The 17174-nt window shown below is 38.2% G+C and overlaps 1 protein-coding gene across 28 annotated transcripts in view; it reads left to right on the forward strand.

Annotated features, from left to right (window-relative positions):
- Positions 1–17174, forward strand: part of DLGAP2 (DLG associated protein 2) — a 454967-nt gene that overhangs the window by 402041 nt on the left and 35752 nt on the right. For all 28 annotated transcript variants that reach the window (XM_014268518.3, XM_074538161.1, XM_026794791.2 and 25 more), the window contains 2 exons: positions 1249–1396; positions 4498–4717. In XM_014268518.3, the coding sequence (XP_014123993.2) occupies positions 1249–1396; positions 4498–4717 (368 nt within the window). The remainder of the gene's footprint in view (positions 1–1248; positions 1397–4497; positions 4718–17174) is intronic.

Genomic DNA, 17174 nt, shown 5'->3' on the forward strand with positions numbered 1-17174 from the left:
ATAAATTGTTTGAGATTCCTCCCAGGGTGCTCCTCGGGGATTGCATCCAAACTCAGGTTGTGTCTGCTCCATGAGGAAGGCTGAGGCCTTCCTAAAGCACCAGCCTGGGCTCATGCTCCATGTTTGATAAATATGGTTTCAGAAACAAAACCCTGGTTTGTGCTTCATCTTGCAGCAGGAGTTGAACCTGTGGCTTTCTCACTCACTGTGTGATCTGGTTCTTCCAGAGAGGAAATTTCACCCTTCACAGGGAAATTTCCAACAGCCCAGGCACATGGCACAGACACTGCTGGACTGACCAACTCTGCCAGCTCAGCATGAAGCAACTGCATGGCCAATATTAGGCATCCAACTGGCACAAATCTACCTTCCCAGAAACTGTTTTTGTTCAAGCTACCTTTAAGGAATAAATACAAAAGCTGCCTATTTACTGTATGAAAACAAATATCATCTGGGACATTAGTTCATTTCTGCACTGACGTGCAGGGGAAAGTTCTAAAATCTGATTTACAAAGGTTCTGAGAACTCTGGTGTATCACAGTTTAATTTTTTGTATTCGAGGCAAAGTACTGCACTTTCCTCAGGTTTATTCATTTTTCTGGAATGTTATCAATACATTTAAAACAAAACATGGAGACTAGCATACTCTTTGTGTGAAAGCATACTGAAGAGGACTCACTGTGCTTCTATGGTCCCAGTCCTGCAAAATGGGAAAAGTGTTGTAATAAAACAATTTCTAGAGCTTCATGCAGTTGCTCTGAGCACCTTATTAATTTATTTTTTTAGCTGAACATGGAATATTTTAATCTTTTGTAAAACTATATCAATTCTTTGAAGATAAAAGGGCTCTTGATGCTTAAAACCCTGATGAAAACCAGATTACAGGTAACAGATTTTTATCTATGATAAAAGATTTTTAGTTACTTTGGCTTGTGCTTTAGCTGTGTTTTTTGTTCCTTTTGACCTAGACCTTGTATTTTAGTAACATTCAACATTAACAGCCAGGATGATGTTTAAATAGAGCAAGGACTTTAAATTTCATACCATCTAGGTAGCAGAGCCACAAACAGATTTTCTGCTTGTGCTAAGACGTTTGACTACAACAGATCTATGATGCTTTATAAAGTAAGATTTGGACCCAGGGGAGTGGGTTTGTGTGTCTCATACAAATTACTGCCTTTAGTGTCCTAATTGATACCATCTGTAGTTTTACACCCTTTCCTTTCTTTCTTCCTTTCTCCTTTGTAGTCAGAGCTACCTTCAAACTGCAAGTGACGTGCCTGGGGGTCACAACCTGGATCCCTCTGCAAACTACAATTCCCCAAAGTTTCGCTCAAGGAATCAGAGCTATATGAGAGCAGTGAGCACGCTCAGTCAGGCCAGCTGTGTTAGTCAGGTGGGAAATTCTTGTTATAATTTTTCTTATAGGTTAACTGCAGATATGACAGTTGTAACTAGTGGATGGTTTTAGGTTTTTTGCATTTTTTTAATCAATATCAAACTGAGGTTGTGAATTGTGGAAGTAATTCAGTTCTGAGGAATGTAACTCAAAATTTCAAGTAAAATACTGAATGCTAAAGGCAAAGAAAAACTATCAAACATTATATTTTCAGTTTATTTTTCATTACAAATATAAATACTGGTGTTTTTATTTTCAGTCTATATTAAATATTTAAATGTTAAGAAGATTTAGACGGAGCATGAGGAGTATGCTCCTACAATACTCATCATCTGAAAATACCTGCTCTGATTTCAGTAAATGTGGGTTGCCAGATTAAGATATAGATTGAAAAAAATTATGCTCCAAAGGAATAGTGTTTCATCCTAAATCAAATCCCTCACTCTTCTTGGGTGAAAGAATAAGTCCCATCAACTATTCTACGTATGGGGACTCCTGAAAAGGTACAATTTTCCTCCCTACTGGCTTTATGTCTGTGAGGTCTGAATCACACCTGAAGTGCAATAAGCCAACAGAATTACATACATGTTCTATGTAGCAGAGGACTTTACACAAAATTCCCAATGTTTCTAATATTTATTGGTCCTAACTTTTCTTGCCTGTGTTGTTTCATGAGAGATGGGCCCTGCCCCCTTTTCAGACATGGTACTTAATATTTCTTTGACCATTTAGTGAGCCACCTAAGTGTATACATACACAATGGTTATGTTAAAAGAGAAATCTTTTTAAAGCAATTTCATATTCATTCATATTTGATTTGTATTGCATGGCTATTCAGGCCTGGATTCAACTCATCTAAATTGAGGCTTTTAACTGAGGCAACAACTACAGCTTCCTCTGTGGTTAATGGAGCAAAAGAGTTTCTTCCAGGACAGTGAACATCCGAGTGGCTGAGAGCCCCCTGGAAATGCTTGTCAGTCTCCACTGACTGCAGAGAGCTGGGAGGGGCTAACCTGACTAATGCCCTTCAGTCAAATTCCTTAATTTGTGTGAGGTAATTCCAAATTTAAAGTTATGTAGCACACATTAGAATTAGAAACAGTTAGTCATTTTCCAAACCTTTCATTATTTTTTTCACAAGGAAACTCCCTTGTGAAAACTGTTCCCATCATTCTGATGCCTTGTTTTTTATTACGCTGCTTGTTGGTTTCTTTGTCTTTTTATTATACTCTGCTTTTGAGAAAATTTCATATGTATTAAATCCTGCATTCAAAGCACATGCTCTCAGCTGCCACCTGACAATGTTCCCACATAGAGCTAGTCTAAAATCTTCTGCCTCTTTGACTGTGTCTGTGAATAGAGATATTCACTGAGCTGTCCATGATAATTAATTGGTTTCAGAAGTGGTTAAAATTCTTCATTTCAGTGTGCATTACCTGGAAGGTGTCCACAATAGATTTCATTTGCAGGTAGATTGCTCAATTGGCCAGATTAACTAAACCTGCTGGATATAGTTCTTTGCTTTTTCAGTGTTCACTAACCTATGCAACTTTGTGCTAGCCACAAAATTCCTACCTAACAGTCCAGCTGTTTCCAGACCATTTAATAGCTATTGCCCCAAGCAAATGTATTATAATATCAAGTTCTGAACCTTTGCTCTTTCCTGTTTTTTTTTCCATCCTCCTCTTGTTCCATCTACATAATAGCAGTTTGTATCACTTGTGAGATTTTTTAATGCTTTTTTGTTGTGAGATCCTTCCTTTTTCACACCTGACAAAGGGTAGACTCAAGAAGAATGCTGAATTCCATGGTATATATTTTTAGTTTCAGATTGAAAACTTTTGTTTTTCTATTGTCAAAAACCTTAGTTTAAAATAAATGGCTAAGACTTACTGAGTTTATGGACTAAATTACCCATATATTTCCTGATCAACAATATTGCAAACTAGTTCAGAGTAAGATTTTTTTTATCTCTTTGAGATTGCATTAGTCTACTTAACTTTATTAAAAGCAAATTTTATGAAGAGTAATTTAATTCTTTTCAGAAGATTTTCAGTAGCTAAAATGTCTTACACAAAATTATCAGTTATTCATAATCATCAGAACGTCTCTATAAAATTTCCATTTACTTAACCAAACCCCTAAAACAATTGAAACATTTGATGGGACTCTCTTTCCATAATGAATAAAGCACTAGGAGCACTTAGCAGCTGTATAGGAAAATTAATATCAACCGGATGTGCCATTTAGTGATGCCATAAATTTAACTTGTAAAATTATTCATACTGATTCTGCCTTCTAGCCCTCACTTTTTAGAAAATAATTATTTTCAGAAAGTCATGCAAATATCTGTTCATGTAAACTTCCTATCTGATTTTGGATAAAAATAATATTTAGTTATTCAGATACATTTACAGGTAGTTAGGGCTGCCTTCAGTGAACATTTGAAAAACATTGTAGGTAGAACTAAGGCACTAATTTTCAAAACAGTGACATATGGTTTCCTACTGAGAGGTTCCCCAAGCCTGGCCACTCTGCCTAAGCCCTGTTTATCCTGAAAATTGCCTCTAAAACAGGCACAGTGTTGGATCATGCCCAGCCTGCATGGGCAGGCAGGCAGATGCTGGGTCCTGCCTAAGCACTGCAGGGAGCTGGGGGCTGCTGCTGAAATACCCCAGGGGGATGTTGGAGGGTCCCGCAGGCACAGCTGGGCTGCTCTGCCTGGCAGGCTTCCACAGCACCCCTGCTGGCAGAAGTGTCAGATATTATATAATGCTGCTGAAGAAAAGGCTCTTCCATGGGAGTGAATGGCTAACCCAGTTAACCAGGAAGTGAGTTTGGCTTGGGTCCCTTCTCAACTATGCCAAAAGATATTGAATGGAGCATTAATGTATGGCATGTGTGATGCATTTAATAGCGATGTGTAAACAGCTGATCTAAGTTGAGCAATGTGAATGTGATCAGAAGGGATTACTACATTTTAACTATTTGCTAAAACAGTTCTTCATCAATGTACAGGTGTCCATTTGAGATGTTGAGGCCGTGATGATCACAAAAAAGCAAGTCAAAAATCAAATGCATTGTTGTTGTTTATTCAGATGAGTGAAGCAGAGGTTAATGGGCAATTTGAATCGGTGTGTGAATCAGTGTTTAGTGAAGTTGAAGCTCAGGCAATGGATGCCCTTGACCTCCCTGGATGTTTCCGAACAAGAAGCCACAGTTACTTGCGTGCCATTCAGGCAGGCTATTCCCAAGATGATGAATGTATCCCTGCGCTGACATCCTCCAACATCACCTCAACCATCAGGTCAACCACAGGTAAGCCAGTCTCCCCTGACCCTTTCACTGCTCTGCATGTAAAAACATATCAGCTTGTTTTCTCAAAGGAGTTTTGACACTAGAAGCATTTTTGCTGTGTAGAAATAATGTTTGATACCAATATTCTTATGTTTTTAATACTGTGCTATTGTGGTTACATCTTGGAATAAGCTCTTTCTGGGAAGAATCCTGTGTGCATAATGTAATGGACCTGGGTTTTTGACCTTCATTTTACATACATGCAGTTATCTACATGCAAATATAAAAATGCAAGTGCAAATGGTATAATCTCAATATTGTTAGATATTTATGTGGTTTATCTATCAAGTAATTTGTATTCTAAATGAGATTCATTGTGCTAATTTTAATTTAGGTTGATAAAGTACCAAAAAAAAGGAGAAGTAAGATTAAAGATATTTGGTCTAAATACTCAAAGGAAGTTACTGTAAAAGGTAATCAATTAGTTTTAGGGAAGGTGCAACCAATTGTACCAGTTCACTGAATTGTAAACATTTTGGCAAACTTCACACATCTGCTGTTACTCATTATCCCTTAGCTTTCATTGTTATAATGCTCATTGTTCAGATCTTTTACCATTCTTCTGGCAACTTTCTTTTTTTTTTTATTAGTTGCTTACTAAAGACAATAGCTTTATCCATTTTAGAATTTTAGCATATATTGGTAGAGAAAAGATTGCACAGAGAACCATTCAATAATTAAAATGAAATCTAAAGGAAGTATGTATTATTTGTAAACTGATCCAAATTCGCTTCTACATTTCCAAATATGTTAATGCCAGTTCCTAATTATGATATTGTCCTTGCCACATACTATTAAGCTGTAGTGCAGGCTACCCATCTACAAAAGGTAAAAATGAGTTCAAAATGTATAATATAAAAATACTTTTAAAATTATTTGCTTAACACATCTGTTGTATAACAGAACAGTGGGAGCTTAAAAAGGAAGCCATGGTTGAATAATATACATTTGCATTCAAGAAGTAGCATAAAATGTTATTTTATCTTAAGCATAGTATTTTAATTGTTATGTAAAACTTGGTGTTAAGCTAGAAATTGTTGGTTACAGTGCCCCCTCTAGGGATGTTTCAGTTCTTTGATTAATAGAGATGCTATCATGATATAAAATGAGATCTTATTGCTACCCCAGAGACTAATTTTCATCTTTATCATATATTATTGTGTGATCATTATGAAGACACCTTCCATGGCAAGAGACACAAACAGATGCTTATTTTGGAATCTGCTCCAAGTACTGAATTGGAATATTTTCAGAATCACCTTGGTTACCAAGTGGGCTGATTTTTACCTAAACTGTCTTGAGTTTATATGCTACATAAGCCCAAAATTCTCACTGAAAAGAACTTATTTTATTTTCCTCAGAGTGAAAAAGCTGAATAATAAAATATATTTGAGAAAATACAAGATTAGGTAGTAAGTGAGTTTGCATCACAGTGTTTTTTCATGCTTATGAGACAGGTTATGCATTGATTAGTATTCTGCTGGTTAAATACTGTGGTTTTGAAAATTTTATCCTTCATTTCGGTCCTAAGTTCTCCCTCATCTCAGAAATTATTCATCAGATAGATTTTCTTGCTCACAATGTAATCCTTTTTATTTTTTGTGGTGAGGTGATATTGACAATCTGGGGAAAAAAGATGACTTGAGATCTTTTCTTGTTCCAAAATTATTTCCAGTCTTATGGACTGTATACAGTTCTGAGTGTGATTCTGTAATTAAAATGTCATCTCTGTGCCACTGAGCAAATTTGTCAACAATTTCTATATAAGGTAACTATGCAAATCAGAAAGAATTATCTAGTATAAAAGAAGAGTAAGGATTATGAGATTCATTTTGAAGGGAAATTTCAGTTGCCAAAAAAGTTCTTGTTTTTAAAATCCTAGGTATAATGCTTCCATTTTTCTCTCTTCAGTCCTTGTCACTTTGGAGGGAGATACTGCATTTCTTATCCTTACTATAATTTTTACAAAAATCTGACTTTTTCATCCCTTTTTGAAAATTGTAAAAGAAGCCATTGCCTGAAATGTGAAAATGGTGTTGGCGGTGTTGGCAGACATTTGACATTCAAATAAATGTCAGAAAGATCAGACTTTCACATCAGTTTTTTATTTCCAATTCAGTCTTTTATTTCTTAAGAAAATTACATTAAGTTCTTTTTTGCTTCTGATGTGACAAATTCTTTTTGGCAAAGAAACTAAAGGAGTTTTTTAGAAAATTAACAGTCATTTCGATTTAATTATTCCATTCAATTTTAGTTATATAGGTCATGACTGCCCCTTATCATTGTCATAAAGCAATTTATTCGTAGCACATAGGCTTAGCTAAAAATTAATTCTTGTAACTAAAAATGTAAACCTAAACTAAAATTCTCTATGAATTCAATTACAAAAGTAATTGTAAAAAGTAGAATATATATTTACAGCATGCATTTTCCTAAAATATTCCTAGATGCATTGGCAACTTTCAGGAGGCTGCAACTATAATGAATATTATGTGGGACATTATTAATGGACTATGCTAATAGGATTTTCTAATAGATGGAAAAAGTGCTACCAGTATCGGGCTCTTAACTGCATACAACTTTACAGAGAAATTGTTGGTACTAAGGAAAACATAACTTCTCCATGGATCCATGTAGTTTAATTATTTGTGGAACCAGTCTTCTCCCCCTCTGAGGGAGATTGTCACAAGGCCTAGGGCACTCCCTGCTGCCCCAGGTGTAAATGAATGAGACAAGTGCAGTGCAAAGCAGACAGCCAGCATTGCTGGCCTATGGTAAGCTAGACCTGGCATCTGTGTGAGCCCTGCTGAGACTCTTCTTTCATTGAGGTTAGGGCATTTCCAGCCATCACGTTTCATTTTGTGAGGAGATAATGAACCCAGTAAAAGATCCTTGATGTTAAAAGCCCTGAATGGCAGCATATGCTTTGTGTCTCTGAACCATATCCAGCCACAGCTGTCAGATGCACAGCTGAGAAAATGCAGCTCCAGCTGCTGCCGCCTCCCACCTCGCTCCTCCATCACAGACAACATGTAATTTCCTGAATGGGAAGTCACTGAGTGCAGCAGTCATCCTAAGTGCTACTGACTTACAGCTCTGCTACTCCTGCAAGCAATGTTTCCCTTTTCAGGAAGAGTTCATAAAAACTGGGTCACTTTCCAGGTAGCACCAGGCTGGCTCCCTGTTGTCGAAGCGCATCACGCCACTGTCAGCTCGGCAGGCACAGGGAGTGTGGCACAGGGCTGGGGGAGGCACAGGCTGCTGGAGGTGCTGGGGCTGTGCCAGCTCCAGCTGAGCCAGAGCCAGCCCTGGCTGGAGAGTCCTGCTGGGAAATGGAGAGCAGTAGATCGGGAGCAGTCACACCTTTTCCCTCTGCAACACCTGGCTTCCCTCACTGAAAAGTGCTTCAGATTCTGTGGTAAAGCCCTAGACTGTACTATGAGAACATGACCAACAAGGACATCTGGAAGATAATAATCACTCCCTCATTTCCCCTTGGTCTGAGAAGGTCAACTTACTTTTGGTACAAGTTCTCTATGTAGAGAGAGTCCTTTGTATTAATCACTCCTTGTGTTATAGATTATTTCAGGATGTTTCCTCACAGGTTTTTTTTTAGTTTGGTTTTACTGTAAATGCTGAAACATTGAATTGCAATGGTAATGGAGGCAGCAATTAGCATGGTCTCTTGTGAAGCAGAACTTGCTAAAATCCCTTTCCTGAGAGAGAGAGAGTAACTTGGTACTTGCACTTCTGGCCAACTTGAACACCAACTTATCATCTCTTCAGATTTGGAGGCACACGTATGTTCTCCTGATGACATATACATCGTATAAAATGTATAAAACACGTCTTTATTGAGAGAAACATTTCCTCTGGATTCCTCTGGACACTGCTCAGGATATTTACTCATCAGGTGGAATAACTTCTCAGTGTACACTGCTTTTATATTCAAATTGAAGCAGCTAGCCAGAAATACTAAATATGTGACTCAATCAGATGCATGAAATCCTTCTCCAGCAACAAGCACAGACTATGTGGACTCTGTTAAGTTCTTTGGTTTTCAGTCTGATGAATAAAAGAGAGGATAATTTTCAGTTCCTTAAAACTACTCCACATGTTCCTCTAACCCAGGTTTTTTTGTCTATAACAGTATTTTTTTACTGGATTAATGATAAATGAATGGATTAATGATAAAAATCCGCCTAGCTATGGACTTCAGCACAATGGGGACTTGGTCAGGGTAGATAAAGGCAGCCTGGATTTCTCTCCTATGTTAAATGTCAGTCCAAAGTAATTTCTCCCACTTCAGGGATTTTGTGGTAACCTTGAGAGAAATTTAGCATAAAGCATTGCTGACTTTAGGGAACAGAGTTACTAGCCCTAAGTTGTCAGTATAATGCATAAAAATTTTCAATTCTTCCAGAAAATGTAGCATAATGCAATCTGTCAGATTTTTCCAATCCTAATGATTCTCTCATTTGTGCATGCACCTCCCTTTTTCTGATTCATAGGAGGTAGATCAACTCAGCTCATGCTTGCTGAAGACTTCACTGAGGAAGATGAAGTGACTTTGGGTCATTTTACTTTTTGCAAACTGTCTTTGGGCCATTTTACTTTTAGCAGTCAGCTGGACTCTGCTAGCAAAGAGTAAACTTCAGAGAATTCCACATTTACGGAACTATTCAGCACTAATTCCAAAACCAATTAATTCAAGCAAGGTCACATTGTATGAGGAAGTTTTCAATTAGAACTCCTACAATTACTCAGGATGCCTGAGGAATTGCAGGTTTCCCTTCTCCAGACTTCAGGCTATTTCCAGCTTTCCATTTTCAAATAAAGGGCTATGTAAGGTGAATTTTTACAGCCCATTTTTGATATTTAGCCACAAAACTCTCATGGTCAGAGAACTGATTGTATAATCATTACTTACAAAAATAAATGGATGAGAATATGATATTTCACAGAGAAATTGTATTGCTCCATAGCATGGCTACCCCTCCAAACCCTAAAAGGAGTGATTCACTGGTTGCTATCTGAACACTAATAAGATTAGTTATTGTTTTAAGGTTTTACTGGTTTTTCAGTTTTTTTTGACACATATGAGGATACCAAAGATGGGAAAAAGCCATGGAGCTAGTACATATGACACCCCTCCCATGAGAAAAACATAAGTATCAGCACTTCTGAGCTTGGGAAAGAAAAAACAGAAGGAATTTTATAAATTTATATAAATATAAAAAATGAGGGGGAAATGCTCTTCGGTTCTTAAAAGAAAAATCATTTATGAGTAATAGATGTGTGATTTTCTTTTATTTCCTCAAGTATATTTCATCCAGGTGGCTGTTTGGATCTTCTTAATCTGATGCACTATGGCTAGGAAAACTGGGCCAAATGGGGGAAAACTTATGCATGAAGTAACATGTCCACAATTTCTGTTCTTTCTATAGAAATAAATGCTCAGTCTGAGAGGATTTTACTGGTATCCATTGCTAAGTAATAGCTAGCAGTGGAATGCACAACAGATATGTTTAAAAACACAAAGCATTGAGTTCAAATAAGATATAGAAGGCTGTGTTCTCAATCATAATTTAGTGTGTTGACTTTCCTTAATTACTGTTGGGGCTCTATGGAATTATCTGACACTCCAACTCTCTGCAGGAATCACCATCTATCTCTTGGAGCATTTGGGCATCCTGAGTTAATCCTTTGATGCTGTGCCAAATTGTGTTCCTATACTGTGAAAATAAATCTTATCCTAACAAATGATGAGCCCAGTTCTACACTTGAATACACACACATAATTTTCATTGCTTTGGGTGTATCTGGAGAGCATAATTAGTCTTTAATTTTTTTTACATATTGAAGTTTTGCTGCTATGCTAACACTGCTGTTCAAGAGCAGCTCTACATGGTGGAAAGTCACTAGGATGAAGGTGACACAAACACTTTGGTTAAAGGACTTTGGCAAGAGGGCCAAGGAGCTGTCACAGCTGTTCACAACTCTGGGATTCCTGGAGATGGAGTAAGGCTGTGCTAATCAGGGCCTTTCAAGCTGATGAGGCATGAAAACAGTTGGAGCAGTAGCCAGGAGCTTTTCATAATTTTCATTCTCCCTGGTACAGATTATCTTCAGAGTCAAAGATAAAAATGAAGTCACTGCCTTCAATCTATGGTTAGTTTAAAAATGCGTAATGATTGTTTCTCTCTTGCTCCTGCTGTTCTGTGCTTGAGAAAATTCCTCCATACCCACTGGATTTGCCAGACATCTGGTTCTTTTTTTATTAAAAAATGACACCTATGCTGCCTCCCCTGGCAAAATTTGGCTTTAAAGCTGTTCTGTTCAAAGAGTTTTCTCAGCTGTTTTCTTTGTGGTATTATATGGTTAAAAAAGAAGTAGAATTTATTAGAAAAATGTAACATGCAAGGAAGGTGATTCACTGCTCGGTTTTAACCCTTCCTGATATGGTAGAAGCTGACAGTGGCATATGTAAATCTCATCCCAGCTATTTACCCTGAGGTTGCCAGAGGGCTTTGTGTGTGCAGCTGAGGGAAGCACACAGGGCTGGTGACCCTAGAAGCACCAGTTCATTGTGCTTCCTTGCAGGGAAAAAAAAAGGAAGGACTCTGCCTGTGCTTCTCCTCCTGGGAAAGAAAATAACCTCCAAGGAGTGTTTTCAGAAGCTCTGCATGTGCTCAGTCCTGGGTTTTGCTGAATGTGTGTGTGTCAGGAGCCATAATGATGATATGTGCACTGGAACTACATTCCTTGCTGTGCTAGCTAGACAAACATCATTGGATCCATTTCTGCATCAGGAAACTTATTCAGACTCAGATCTACCCTAGACAGACAACTGATAAACCTGATACTCAAAACATCCTGAGAAGATTTTTTTTTTCCAAAGCATCTATAAAGACACCAAAATTGGTGACATTCCTAGGGCATAACCTGACAGAATTAGCCTTTGACCAGACAGGTTAGTTGAATAGTGTTGGGTTAACCTCCAGGTCAAGTCAACGAAATATAGATCCTTTTGTGCAATCTAGTTGTCTAAGTTCCCATGACAACAAACTGATTACTTCAGAGACAATTGACTGGCGCCATTTGAGACATCTGTACAGGACCTAGACAAGAAACTGTTGGGAGGAAGGCTTTGGTACCCATGTTTTGGTGAGTTTTACTCAGACTGAGTACAGTGTATGCATCCTATTGTGCACCAACACAGAATCAATGAACCTCAACCTACAATGAGGTGTTTTATTGTCAGTGAATAGCACTTTGATTAGTCTTGATAAAGTCTTACTTGCTGTAAGGCCAAGGTTCAGTCTCAGTACATAGTCATGAACCACAAATACCAGAGCAATCCCAACAGCACACTGCTACTCCTCAAGGGCAACTAGGGGACACCCAGGGTTCTGGAAGATAGCTTAAAGTGAGGAACCCATCACTTGGCTTTCTGAGAATGAGAACAGCCTATCAAGGACACATCAATGAGTCATGAATTTTATATGCATTTTTTTACCTTTTCGGACATTTCTGTGTCCAGAAAAAACATGTATTTCCACACTCTGTCTCCTTCCCCCAGTCTAAGAAGTTATACAAATTTCAGTCATAAAATTTCATCTCATGTGATACATATATCTAAAATGTATGTTTCAAAGGCAATCATTTTAATTCCCTATTATAGCCAGTGGATATCTATGTTCTTTATAACTTGTATCCTCTATGACAGAAGTGGTCCTCTGGACATCCCTGTTTCTCTCTGTTGTCTATTAAAATAGTCTACAATAATAGCATTGCATAGCTAGCTAACTTCCATTAATCTGAGGCAAAAGTTAAACCTATTCAAATTGCATTATAGGATGAAAACTAAGATTAAACTTGGGCCCCACTGAAAGCAAAGATAACTGAGAGAACCTAAAATCTGAGAGATAAAGCACAACAGCATCATTTTCTACACCTAAATACAGGGATGGAAGCCTGCAAGTAGCTTTTTTAGTTTCAACTGGTTTTGACACTGGTTTTGACATTCATACTTACTCCATCTGCTTCTTGGTTAAAATGGTTATTGGATTTGACAAAAAAGTGCACTCTGAGTTTGTGTCCAGACTTGCAATCTCTGTGGATTAAATTAATTGTTTAAAGGTACTAAATTGCATTTGTTTAAAATATTTAGTAATCACTTATGTTCCTTAATGTCAGATTATCATAATATAGTGATAAAATTATGCAACATTTCCTTAAGGGTAAGTAAGCTAATTTTTTTTCTCATCCTACTTTTCTTAAAATTCCTTACTGTAAATTAAATAAAATGACAAGCAACACATAGTTACTGTAAGAAAGAGAATAGAAAATAGAAAAAACAAAGCCAATTATAAGCCTACATAATATATTCATGAGGGGGTTTGAGAGGCTGATGAAAATTAATTTAACTGAGTGAGAAGGGTACATAAGAGTTTAAGAAGAAATTTTAGTGAAAAACATTTTCTTTTTTTTTAATTTCAATATGAAAAGAGTAGCACAAGAAGAGTGATTCTTAGTATTTGGAATTTTCTTTTCTTTGTCTCTTTCTGTGTTGACAATGTGACAAATGTAATCTGTATTCCTGAAAAGCCGCACATATATTTTGGAAATGAAATATAGTTAAAGGAACATTTTTTTCCTTCCTGTAATTGAAAAACTGAGATGGTGTTTTTTAATGCAACTTCAGTAATTTAGAGGCACATAGGAACTGTTTAGAAGAGCAGTACAGCTGTCAGCACTTTGCCATGTCATCTACAGGATACTGGTTAGGCTATAATTTCTTACTAATTAACTGATCTAAAATAAGAACCCTTTGTAAGCAGTCCATCAGAAATCTATGAGGCTTGTGTTGCCCACATCTCTGTTAATTTTAGCAAAGGCCTACACTTTTTGATCTTGATGTCTTGTTTGATTTGCATTTCTGTTTTGAGACTAACATTAATTACACTGTCAAAACATATTTATCATTTATGTAACATGGAGCTGCCTACAGACCTAAGTTTTCTCAATATGGAGGTAACATCTTGTGTGCAGAATTATTTGATTAGAGTAATTGCTTTTATACATTTCTTCTCCAGGGAGACTGTAGTGGCTCCAGCTTTTTCCAAATTTAGTGGTAACATTTCCTCTTAATTGCTAGTTTCCTGTACAAAATCAGATAGATGTACAGAACTAAAAGGATCTACTCTGAATATCGAGGCTGACCGGTTGCACACACAGATTTAAAACAAAAAAAAATCCAGTAATTTTGCCTTACCACAGTAATTTTTAATTGAGGTTATGTGTCATATTAATGATTTCAGTAGTTTTTTAAAGTGCTGCACAGATTCTGTTTATCAGAGAGATGTCAAAGACAGATGCTGCTTTAAAAAATAGGTTTTTTATTATGCAATTTATTTGGCAGTAGTGTCTCAGTGATGAGCTCTTTTGAAAAACTTCTTTAAAAATTGTATATAGGCAGCACAATTCTTGTCTGTGTCAATAATATGTTAATATAATGGTCCAGATCCTGAGATGGTATGAATTGGACTGCTTCCACTGACTTCAATATCAACATTTTCAATGGGATTAACAGCATGGTCTAATCTACTGCTTCAAACTGGTAATTTATTTGAAAAAATTACAGAAATACAGACGGTTTGCTTTTCATGCCTGTCTGGAGTTAAAAAGATACCTTGGGCAAGGCAAAGCTGGTACTGGCTGCTATGTAGTAGCTTCAGCAGAAGGGATCAAGGTTTCAGTCTTTACTGCAGGGCAATTCCATTCAGATTTGCTTCACCATCCAGCTCCCAGGGATGTAGAGCAGAGGACATGAAGCTCCCACCTTTCCAATGAACACCGGTAACAAAAGGCAGGAGAAGTTATATCCCACTGCAAACCAGTGTGTCCCAGGAACAGAGCTTTTGGCTGGAGTTTTTCTCATCCCTTTGTGCATTTCACAGCACCACAGACTCATTAAGGCTGGATAAAACCTCCAGGTCATCAAGTCCAACCTTTGAACACCACCATGTCAATGAAATCAAGTGCCAGGCCCACTTGTTTCTTGAACGCTGCCAGTGATGGTAACTGTCAAAATTAGCTGTCCTAATTTGAGCTGGTTGTCCTTGATTGTCTTTATGGTTGACAGAGAAAAGCATAGGATGATTCATTTCCTGGTAAAATAAGCATCTAAAATGGGCAAGAATTGCCCCCAGAATTGCTTATTTTTCTCACAGTAATTCTAAAAGTGATTGGACAGCTAACTTGGACCTGGATGACTGGGTTTTTATCAGCAACTGATGTGAGGTGAGATGGATTCCCATGTATAGTTCCCAAAAACTGTCTTGAAGTTCTGATGTAATTCGCTGTTATTAAAAGACCCTACTTAAAATAATGGCTCAGGAAAAATGCAACATTTTGCCCCCACAGAATATGCCAACATGAAACTACCAATTAACATCTGACTTTAGGGTGGAACAAATATCCAGGTTTACTTAATCACAAGATGTTTAAAATGATCCAACAGGAAAAAAGGTTGCAAAGTTATAGATGTATACTACCCAGACAATGATTTCAGGTTTAAATAAAGTGCAGCCCATCATATAAACTATGCTGATAAAAATCATCTGGGTGTAAGCAGTCTTTAAGGAAAAAATATCATAAAACCATCACTGTGATATTTTTATATCTTATATATATATCGTGTATATATATATATATATATATATATATATATATATATATATATATCAGTGAGATATATATATCATTTTTTCTTAGTGTTTAATCTCAAAAGGAAGAAACAGGGTCCTTTTACAGATACCCAAACTCAAGACTCTCTCTCTAATGAGAAGCTCTCTGGTCTCTACTGGCTAGGATTCATCATGGTGGCCTGAATGAGAAAAAGGAAGAAGTAGAAAGATAGGCCAACAACTAAAGCATCTCTCTGATTATGTTAGAGAGAAATTTATTCACAATTTAATTAAAGGAGTTAATTTAATTAAAACCAAAATTATCTCTTGAATTTGAATCACAGTATGACAGTGGTAAGTTTTAATGACTACTTTTGCAAGGTTTGAATATTCTTACAATAAAAAAGAAAAACTCGCTCTCAATAACCTCTAAAATGGAGAAATTCTTGAATATAGAAAGTCCTCAGAAATTACAGGATCTTTCACCACCAGAGCAGCAAGCAAAGGTGTGGACCTTTCCAGGGAGCAGCAAAGGAAAGGGCTGGAGAAGCCTGGACTGTATGGGACTGTCATGGTTTGAGCCTGGCACAGAGCCAGTGCCCCCCATGAAAATGCCCTCACCCTGGTGTCTGCTGTGAGATGTGACCAGGAATAAGCAAAACAGGCTTTAGCTTAAACATAAAGAACACTTTATTACCTAAACTACAGGAAAATAGGGAAAACTATAAGGAAAAGGAAAAAAAAAATTGAAAACCTTACAAAAACCACTTTCCTCCTCCCCACTACCTGACTTTCCCAATCCGATACATTCTCCCAAATCACTAACTGCCCAGCTGGCACCACACTTTAGTATACTCAAACTTCAGTTCATTAAGAGGAAAGGAGTCCTTCTTGTTCCATAGGCTTCCCTTGGAAACACACTGAAACCTCGTGTGCTTCCCTGTCACTTCGGCACCGCCCGGAAAAAAGTCCTTTTGCCGCTTGTGACATCTTCCTTCCATGCCCAGTGCTCTCACCACTGACGCATGGACCAGAGCTGCTTTTAGGGTTGTCTTTCAAGGATGCCTTGTCTCACTCCAAAAAGGCACAGTCTCTGCTTTGGGACATCTGTCCCCCCCATATTTTTCCAACCCCCTGGGGCCGGGGGGTCCTCACGATGTACCCTCCTGGTTCTGAGCCACTGCTTCCCCCTAAGTGCAGTCTGTGTCACAGGAACAACTGAGTCCATGGCCACAAGAAAAGTCCAGCCAAAAGGCCACTCCAAATCATCTCTCCCCATTCAATCATCTCCACGTTCTTCGGGCCAGGTCCTTGTCTCATCTCATCTCTTATCTCCCTTCTTATTCAGCTTCGAGGAGGATTAGCATTTTTGCAAGGCCCCAATCATGAAAGACAGGGGTTAAAACTTTCAGTCTGCGGCACTCCCACACACACTGCCCACACGCTGCCGCTCCGGCCGGGCACTCTTCCCCCCCTCCCTTCTCCTCCTGGGCCGGCTGCTATCACATTCGGTGTCGCCGGCTCTCTCTCTCTCTCCCTCCTGGGGGGGGAAAGGCTGCCCGAGGGCTGACTCTCTGGGATCTTTCCACCCTTCCATCCTCGAGGCCTCCTCACCTCCCATCTCTGTCCAGGCCCCGGGCCTACCACGTGGCTGCCCCTCCCCCGCCCAGCAGCAGCGGTCTGGACGGGGGAGAGATCTGACCTCTTCGCCGCGATGTCCCAAGAGA

The sequence above is a fragment of the Zonotrichia albicollis genome, chromosome 3, assembly GCF_047830755.1.
Source record: "Zonotrichia albicollis isolate bZonAlb1 chromosome 3, bZonAlb1.hap1, whole genome shotgun sequence".
NCBI lineage: Eukaryota > Metazoa > Chordata > Aves > Passeriformes > Passerellidae > Zonotrichia > Zonotrichia albicollis.